The sequence below is a fragment of the Cucumis melo genome, chromosome 1 (genome assembly GCF_025177605.1).
Source record: "Cucumis melo cultivar AY chromosome 1, USDA_Cmelo_AY_1.0, whole genome shotgun sequence".
Taxonomy (NCBI): domain Eukaryota; kingdom Viridiplantae; phylum Streptophyta; class Magnoliopsida; order Cucurbitales; family Cucurbitaceae; genus Cucumis; species Cucumis melo.
Window position 1 is genome coordinate 11,964,214 of NC_066857.1, and position 9,960 is coordinate 11,974,173.

General features: G+C 32.6%; 1 protein-coding gene across 1 annotated transcript; it reads right to left on the minus strand.

Annotated features, from left to right (window-relative positions):
* Positions 1-1,436: 1,436 nt before the first annotated feature.
* On the minus strand, positions 1,437-5,119 carry LOC103490102 (pirin-like protein). Its single transcript, XM_008449469.3, has 6 exons — positions 4,818-5,119; positions 4,475-4,524; positions 4,322-4,360; positions 4,187-4,215; positions 3,274-3,440; positions 1,437-2,052 (listed from the first exon to the last, which is right to left on the minus strand). Exons 1-6 carry the CDS (start codon positions 4,931-4,933, stop codon positions 1,548-1,550), a joined length of 906 nt encoding a protein of 301 aa, XP_008447691.1. The 5' UTR covers positions 4,934-5,119; the 3' UTR covers positions 1,437-1,547.
* Between the last annotated feature and the right edge of the window lie 4,841 nt (positions 5,120-9,960).

Here is a 9,960-nt window from a genome sequence, read left to right on the forward strand (position 1 = left end):
GAAAAAAAATTGCAGAGAGAAAGAGAAGAAAGATGATAAAAAAGAAGGGCAAACTTAGAATGTTTAAAAAAAAAGGCTAGCATCATGGGCTTTTTCATTTTGTTATATGGGTTGTAAATATTTTGCTCGTTTGTTATATTTATGAAAATTAACCTTTATAATTATTAGTTAATGTGTATCATTTTAATATTTGATTTGTATGTTATTTATCCCTCCATTTTAGGGATTTCGCTCGTTAAATATATTTCTTATTTGATTTGAGTATATTTATTCTACCCATTTGTTTTACGTCATTTAGATTAGGGTAATCAAATCTAAAAGATCGTATATAAAGAATCTTGAGAAAAATTGCTTAGATTGAAGTAGCCAAATCTAAACGATCATGTAGAAAAAATAAACGATCGTGTACCAAATAATCTTGAAAAAATAAACAATCATGTAAACAAATATAAACGATCGTGTGCTAAAAGAATTTTGAAAAAAATCGTTCATCAAATCTAAACGATCGTGTATCAAATTTAAAAAAAAATCGTTTATATTTGAAATTGTGTAGTCAAATCTAAACGACCAAATCTAAGCTATCGTGTAATCAAATCTAAATAATATAATTGAAAAAATAAATCGTTTATATTTGGCTATCCAAATCTAAACAACTAAATCTAAAGAATCCTTTACTAAATATATTACGCACGTTGTTGACAATGTGGATGACGGAGCATTTTTTGTATTTTTCATTGTGAACTGTGGGCTTTTTTTGTTTTTCAGAATTGTTCTATACAATGTAAATATTTTAGCGTTTTGTTATATTTTTTGAAAGGCCTATTTCCTATATGTAACTACTTTTTTAACATATTTCTCAAATATATAATATGGTATATCCACGATAAATCTTTTTAGTTACATATAATTTCTCAACTTTTAACTTTTTCTAATAGGTTATATTCACAATCTTCTCCTTGAATCAGAAATGAAACTACATTATTTTCCTTTATTGATTTTTTAATTTCTCAATATTTAAATTATTTTCCATATATGGTATTTCTTCTTTATTTATTTTAAAAACCGTAAGATTAAATGTGCAAGAATGAGATTTTGACCAGTTTCTTATGAAATATTGTGACCCACAGTGAAAAAAAAATGGTAACTTTAGGCTATTAGTATAATTGGAGCTATTTAACTAATCTAGTAATACAGAGAGCTCTTGTTTTTTCCTCTTAAAAAACTGTTTTTATTCAATCAATAGGTCTAGGACTTAAGACTTGATTAATGCAATCACCCTACAATCAAACTTAATTTAGAACTATGACTTTTGAACTATTAAAATTATTTTTCACAATGATTTTAAACTTGACAAACATGATTTTAACTTTTAGAAAATCACTCCCAAACATGTCCTTAGTTAGATTTGAATTTGCTGAGGGAAAAACAAAAGCAGCTTTTTGAATGACAAATACAACTATTTCCATTAACTATTGATCAAGGGGGGAAAAGGATTGAACCTATGAACAATGACTTTTGTTATGTAAAAATAAATAAATAATAAAAAGTTAGAACCCAAGAGAAATCCCAGCTTCTGATCTCCAATGCCTTGCTTTCTCAAACCCATTGGTATAATTATCAAAATCATCAATTGTTTGGTCAATTTCTTCTTGAGTGTTCATCACAAATGGCCCAAATTGCTCAACAGGCTCACTCAATGGTTCACCTCCTACCAAAATGAACCTAAGAGGCTTGCCTGACTTATTCCAGACCTCTAAACCATCCCCGAACCCCAGAAGAAGAAGGTTATGCTCTGTCGTTGATGCCGCCTTTGAGTTGCCGAAGACGCCTTCGCCTTCAAGAATGTACACGAATGCATTCCAAGATGACGGGATCGGCTGTTGGACATGAGCTTTTGGCTTGAGAGTGAAGTCCAAGTACATGGTTGGAGTTCTTGTGTAGATTGGTGATTTCGCTCCCAATGCCTCACCAGCAATGACTTTCACTCTCACTCCATCTTTTGAAGCTTCTGGAATTCCCTTGCTTGAAACTTCTTGGTAATTTGGCTCAATCCTAACATTGGAAGAAAAAAAAGGGTAAGAGATTGTTAAAAGAAGCGTGTGGGACACCGTAGTAATGAAACACAAGTCCAAAACAATCTAACCTTCTCTCTCTATGTTTAGATTTTTCATAAGGTAGGTAAGAAATGTTAGGAAATTTTTAATTAGATGTTGATATTTTAAAATTACACACTCCATACTCGGTATAATCCATTAAGAGTATCCCCGACTACTTGTGACATTAACGAAGGTGAATAGTAGATCTACGTCTAGCCTCAATGACAAAAAAAATTACGTGCCAACAAGACAGTCCGACAAATGAACTGTTTTATGGGTCCACAAAGTTCTAACTCCATTTGGGATTACAAGTACTTCTAAAAGAATTAATGAACTAGAAGGAAAATTCAAGATGAAGGAAAAAAACAAAAATGTGATAACTGATAAGACAGCACAGCACAACAAATATTTTACAAGATTCATTCACAAGCAAAAGAAAAGAGGTTGTTGTTGAAGCTGATCTGCCCACATACAAAGTGTCCTTCACTCAAAATTAAAGCACCTTTACAAGAAAAGTATCAATCATGAGATATCATGATGGCTGTTTGTGGAAAAAGCATAAACCATTTGGCAGTAAGGACTTGGAATAACGTTTGGAAATACCTTTCAATTCCCTAAATTCAAATCTCCATCCAAGGGAGAACCTTGGTAATGTAAAACTTTTGTTATTGTGTTAAATCATCTATCGACCTTAATATTATATCAATACTTTAACACTCCTCTTTAGTTGTGGGTTTGGAAGTTAGTAGAAGACCCAAGAAATTTGATTACTTAAACTTTTGTTGTATTTTTTAATTACCGATCAACTCAAAAACTTAAGTCAATGGGTAAAAGTAAGATTAATAATATATCAAAATTTTAACAAGTCCCTTTCACTTTGGACTTAGAAGTTATTAGAAGACCCAACAAGATCATATTAAATCACTGATTGACCTAATAGTTTAAGTTAACGGGTGAGGATAAACTTAATATTATGTCAATCAGTGATTTAATATGATCTTGAGGATAAACTTAATATTATGTCAACACTTTAACATTGTCACTTGGAGCTCGTTTTAGCTCGAATAAGGTATTACAAGAAATAAGCGAGTGTGAGCCATGAGTATACAAGGAGTTGGACCGTGCATACCTGAGTTGTAAAAATGAAGAAAAAAGGCATAAAAAGGATGGTTCTTACATTTTGTTCTTGGAAGATAGATTGATCCATAGTTGGAGGCCCTTTTGGGTACCTTGGGCTGCAGGCATTTCTGAATGTACAATTCCTCTCCCTGCAGTCATCCATTGCAAATCGCCTGCACCTATTGTTCCCTTGCGGCCTTCAAAATCTTCATGTGTCACACTTCCCTGTGGACCCAAACAAGTAACAATCAATAGGTTTTGTCTATTTTCAAGACCCCACAACCAAAATACTTTAGAAAGACTCAATCTGTGATTTGTTTTTTAACATACAAGTGAATAAATGAATTGTATAGCGTCAAATCAAATGTGTTCTTCACGACCTTAACATCTGTTTCAACGACTATTACTTTGAACCATGTAACTAACTGCGTTTTCATTAGAAGTTGTTGTCACATCTAATACTAAACTACAGATTTGTGAAGAGTCCTTTTCAACTTAACAAGAATCTTAGCTTTTTTTCTTTTTTCTTTCCGTCGGTGTCTGAATCAGCTTATGCAGACTTTGACTACTCTGATGGGCGATTACCTGACTCTACTACCTTTGGCTGTCGAGATATTTTGTAAGACATTAAATCCTAAGTAGGTGACTACTATTATTTAGATCTGTTACTTTTAAGCCCAAGATCATAGATTTGTGAACTATTTAGAAAACAACAATCTCTCATTGTTTCTACATTATTATGAACCAAAAGGCATTTTCACTAAAGTTTTAGAAAGAGATATCAGGCCACTTGGTTTTTTGTTTCTTCCTTTTTTTTAGTCTAGTTATGTTGAAGAAAATTAGCATTTCTGTTTTTAGCACAGTATTTTCTAACAACAGTTCGACATATGAAATCCAAAATATGAAAAAGTCATTCATCAAAATAGACCCAAGAAACTTTGTTTTGTGGTAAGATTATCAATTGGCCATACCTGCAGCATGTAGGTCACAGTCTCAAATCCTGTTCCAACTCAAAAGAATTATAACACAGTTAGTATAGTGTATTGATCTCAAACACCTAACAAAAAAACCAATCAGAACATAAATCAAACATCCAAATTCCAAACCTCTATGTGGATGATCTGGGAACCCAGCTGGGGCAGTAACTGCAAAAGTTCAAGAAGTAAATAATATCATAAGGGTTATGTATATGTGTCATTGCCAACAATTCCATTCAAATTCAACACAAAAACTAAGAAGAAAAGTAGAGAGAGACCCACCAGAAAATTCATCCAAAACCAGAAAAGGGTCGAAGTATTTCAGCTCAAACCTGTCAAAAACAAATTTGAAGTATTAAACTAAACCATAGCCAAGAAGATCCTCTCCATTCACCAACTCAAATGCTACATTCAAATGGTAATTAAAACAGAGAGAGACCCATGATTTAAACCGGAAAAAAAATTATAAACCGATCAAGTTCTATTCTCTAACACCCACAAACTAATCCAAATGATACATTCAAGAGGGATCAAAACACAACAAAAAACTAGAAATAGAGAGAGACCCATGATTCAAATTACAAAAATCTCAAAACCCTTTAAAGATTTGTTAACATTTCATTACCTTCCAATGCTCCTTCTAACAATGGCGCCCAAGCCTTCATGCTGAGGCCTAGCCAGAAACTTTCTAACAACAAGACGAGGCTTTGTAACAACATTGTGAATCTCTTTCTCGGGCATTTGTTTTTTCTTCTTGAACTTGGAAACTTGGAATGCAAGATTAGAGGAAGATGAAATGAATTTATAAGGAGTTGAGGAGAAGAGGGAATTGAAGAAAATGGAAAGTCAAAGAGGGGGAAAAAAGGAAAGAAGTGGGTTGCCAAAGAAGACTCGCATGGGTTAAAATATGATATGAAAGAGCTGAATTTGATGAGAGATTCTTTTAATTTGGGGGTTTTCTTTGGCTAATGGGACTCTCTCACTCTCTCTCTCTCTCTCTTCCTTCTCTTCCTTCTCTTCCATTTGTTTACTGTTTGTAAGAACGTCATCTTGGCGTTGTGATGAGGTGTAATGTGGAATTGCTTTTTCCTTAGAATATTGGTTTTTTTTTTCTTATTCAAAAGGTTCAATTTCTTTTATTAGTATTGAATGAGTTTTGAATTTTGTCTTTACTTTTGCGAGTGTTTCTTCTAAAAGAAGTTGAAAAGCCATATTGATATTTAAGACTATGATATTGCTCAATAACTAAGATTCAAAATCTTGCAAGAACTTTATCATAGTTCAATACATGGAACATTTTTTAAAAGATTTATGGTAATCATGAAAATAAAACAAAGTTAATTGAACTTGGGTGATGAGATTTTAACGAAGGATTAATGATGTTGTATTTGATATATCTTTTTAATAGCTAAGGTATGCTTGCTAATAATTTCGTCCTTGTCTCGTAATCATTTTGTTTTTTAAAATTGAGCTTATAGATATTCTTTCTACCTCCAAATTTCTTGGTATACTATCTACTTTTTATCTATAGTTTATAAAACTAAACAAAACTTTGAAAACTAGTTTTTAAAAACTTGCTTTTGTTTTTACAGTAAAAAAATATTTGTTTTTGTTTTTCAAATATTTGTTTTAGTTTTTAGATATCAGTGTTTCTTTAATGAACAACCTATTTATAGTCCAACTAATAAACAAAAATTTCTCTCGTTCCATAGAGAAGGTAGGGTCTTTTGTTCAATTTTTGGATAAACAATCTACTTACCCAAAGTCGGAGAAGAGTGAATTTCATCTAGTGTTACCAGGATAAGATGTCCAACCTTATTCTTATACTATAGATCCTTTCAGCTATATTTCGAACATTGTTTCATGTATGTCTGTACATATCGTTCAAGATCCATCAAACAATTTAAGATATTAGTTTATTGGATTTAGGTTATTAAGACAAAACTAATAATATAATCAATAACGCTCTATTGAAATTATAATAATATAACACTTTATTAATAACAGCCAACATGTTCCATTTACTGTCTACGAAATTAGAACATAAAATCCAACCGATACCAATATGAAAGGTACCAATCTTTATACCAATAAGAAAGGTACCGATCTTTATTCAAATAGTAACTGATCGAAAAGTAAAATTCCAAGGGCACAATCATAGACCGTCCTTAAACTCCCTATCTCTTACTCTCGATAAGATACTCCAAAGACTAACTAACTCTCCCAATGCACACAGAAAATATGAGAAAATATGTACACTATTCTCCTGAGTAGTCCCCACCCCTTACAATTCCTGTACCTGAATTACGCTCACCACTTCTCCTATACTGATGACAATCGAGTCTAACAAATTGATTCATAAATAAGCAATAAGTTAGAAGATCCTATCATATTCACAATTCAATTTTACACCACCAATTTCTGTCAAGATGAAGAGCAATTATATACAAAATAAAAAAAAATGAAATATGTCTTAGATTAAAATTTGAGTTATAACATACAAGAAAAATAAGGTTATCCATCTAATCTGAAATAGACGTAATAAAATTATCAAGATTGTTTGGTTCCGTATCATGAATCCTACAAAATTATTAATGAGCACGAAATAACATGGGATCTTCATCAACTTTATGAAAGGAAAGTCGTTAATAAATACATGAGAGCAATTCCCTGTTTCTCTAAAATTGAATGCAAATTGAATTCTTAAAAACAGTAACGCTTCAACTTTTCGTAGTTGCCAAAATTTGGTATTAAGAAATATTAATCTTACAACTCATCCATCTTCGGCCCAAAATTCAATCATTTTATAGTTGATCTTCTATAATTCTAAAAACATATGATTTAAACCTAAACTAGTAAGCAATATACCCCAAAGGGGCATCTCGAACCAACCTCCAATTTTCCTCTCTATCTTCGTATGTGAGAACAAACGTAGAGGATCCATCCAAAAACTTGTTCAACATGACAACATAGATACATCAAAGTAAAACAAAAAGAGAAGACTTAGTCATAAATTTGATACTGAAATGTTGAAGTTGAAATTTTAAACAAGGATAAATAAAAGCTAACTAGTGGGAATAGAGACTTCTGTAGACCTTAAAAATATGTCTTCAAACATTAGAGCCAAGGTTTCAAAGCAAGAATCAGCATTGACACCCACCTTCCTCCATGCTTGTGAGGCATTGGTATGGAAGCACCCTAAACATATATATATATATATATATATATATATATATATATATATATATATATATATATATATATAAAAAGAAGAAGAAGAAGAAGGGTTACTTGAAATACAAAATCAAAGTGAGATGCTACGTGTTGGTGGAAAAAAAATAAAATATTAAAATATATTTTGGCCAAAAATAGGGTATGGTTAGGTCTTCATTCAAAATGAAGAAGGTGTAATCCTTTTATTCTATCTCTTTAAAAGTTTAATCAATTATGGTCGTTCATTGAATTTTTTTTATTACATTTCTACTCTTCATCTCTCTACTATACAAACCCTACTCCCTCTCTCATCCTCGCAACAAAACAACTTCTCTTTCTCTCATCTCACTCTCATTTTCCCTTCTATTTCTACACAAAAGAAAAAAAAAACTTTTAGAATTTATTTCTTATTATTTTTTTTAGTTTTTTAGTTCTTGAGGGTAGTAGTGTTTATCTTGAATATTGGTATTCCAATGGGTCCAAATGTTGTTTCCACCGACGAATAAGGCAGTTTATACTGTAGATGATGGCTAACACTTAGAGTAGAATCGTAAAACGTCTTAAATAAAATAAGTTTTGCGACTCAACTCAACCGTTGACAAGTTTCCATTTTGCAAGTTTTGTTGTTCTAATGAAGTGTTCCAGCGAAGTAGCTTATTGGATGAAAAATTTATTCACCGTTAAACATTACAAAATTAATTTTTTGACCGTTAAAAGTTTTATTATAATAAATTTGTAACGTTTCACAATTAAATTCTTTTGATCGTTACTGATCCACCACCACTATAAATAGATCCCTCACTCTCATTCTCAACACACAACAAAAAAAAACATTCTTCTCTCAAATTCCCATTCTCTTAAAAGTTTTCCGAGTTGTTCTTTTTTTTAGTGTTTCGGTTCCAATTAGTTTATGTGCAAAACTAATCGACGAAAAAGGGTTGTTTTATCCTGGGGACGACGAGACATAATTTTATTTGCACGATTCAGAGCAGAGCCGCGAAACATCTTAAAGAGAGTGTGTTCCACGACTCAACCTTTCACTAATCCAGTTTCTATTTTGCAGTCTTTGTTCCTTTAAACAATTCGTTCAGTTGCTGCCTCGTTTCTTTCATCATTATTTGTCGGATTTGGACAATTTTTTGCATTGAAGACTGAAGTGCAAGAACAATTTTAAGACGTTCTTCTCTGCTGTGATGGTCGGACAATTCCAATCTGATTTGATGTCTTTTGATCTCAAATGTTCATTTTGATTTGAAGGAGCACATTTCAAAAGGTGAAAACAAAAGATGTTATTTTTCCTCATGCTGAAGAAGGTGGCTACTGCGTGTACTATTGAAAAACAGAAGGTCTCAGAAAAAGATTCTACAGAAGAACAACTAGAGAACCTCGCCACTTGGACAAAAACTAACTTCATCTGTAAGAACCTAATTCTTAATGGTCTTACTAATGAACTATATGATTATTATAGTACCATGACTACTGCAAAAGTAGTGTGGGATGCACTACAAAGAAGTACGATACTGAGGAAGCGAGGTCGAAGAAGTACGTTGTTAGCCGATACTTGAGATATCAAATGACTGATGACAAATTCGTGGAGGCAAAGTCACATGAAATCCAGAAAATAGCCCACGAGATTATCAATGAAGGTATGTCACTCGATGATCAATTTCAAGTTGCTGTTATTATTGATAAATTACCTCCACTGTGGAAGGATTTCAAGAACACCCTAAGACATAAAACCAAGGAGTTCTCACTGGAAAGTCTAATCACGAGGCTAAGGATAAAGGAGGAAGCAAGAAAGCATGATAAAAAAGAAGAGTGAACGTTATCCCCAGAAAGAAGTCCACTGCAGTTCTGAAACCGGACCTGAAGCCGAAAGGAAACAAGATGAAATGAGAATCCAACAAACAAAACAACCCAAAGTCCAGAAGTACAGTACAAATTATTTGTTATAATTGTAATAAGCCTGGTCATTTAGCTAGAAATTGTAGAAAGAAGAGTCATCCTGCTGCGCAGACGAATCTGATAGAAGATGAATTAGTAGCTATGATATCTGAAGTTAATGTGATTGGGGGGTTTGAAGATTGGTGGCTAGACACTGATGCATCCCGCCATGTCTGCCACGACCTTAGTTTTTCTAGAAAATATAATGAAGTTAAGGATAAGAATATCGTTCTAGGAGATCATCACACAACCAAGGTGGCCGGTATTGGAGAAGTAGAACTGAAATTCACATCCGACAAGATACTTGTGCTGAAGGAAGTTCTGCATACTGCAGAAATTCAAAAGAATTTGGTTTTCGGATATCTCCTCAACAAGGTTGAATTCACACAAACCATAGGATTAGACTTGTTTACTTTAACTAAAAACAATGTATTTGTGGGGAAGGGTTGCGCTACTGATGGCATGTTCAAATTGAATCTAGAAATTAATAAGATTGCATCTTCTGCTTACATGTTGACTTCTTTTAATGTTTGGCATGCTAGACTTTGTCATGTTAATAAAAGATTAATTAGTAACATAACTAGGTTAAATCTTATACCTAAGTTCTCTCT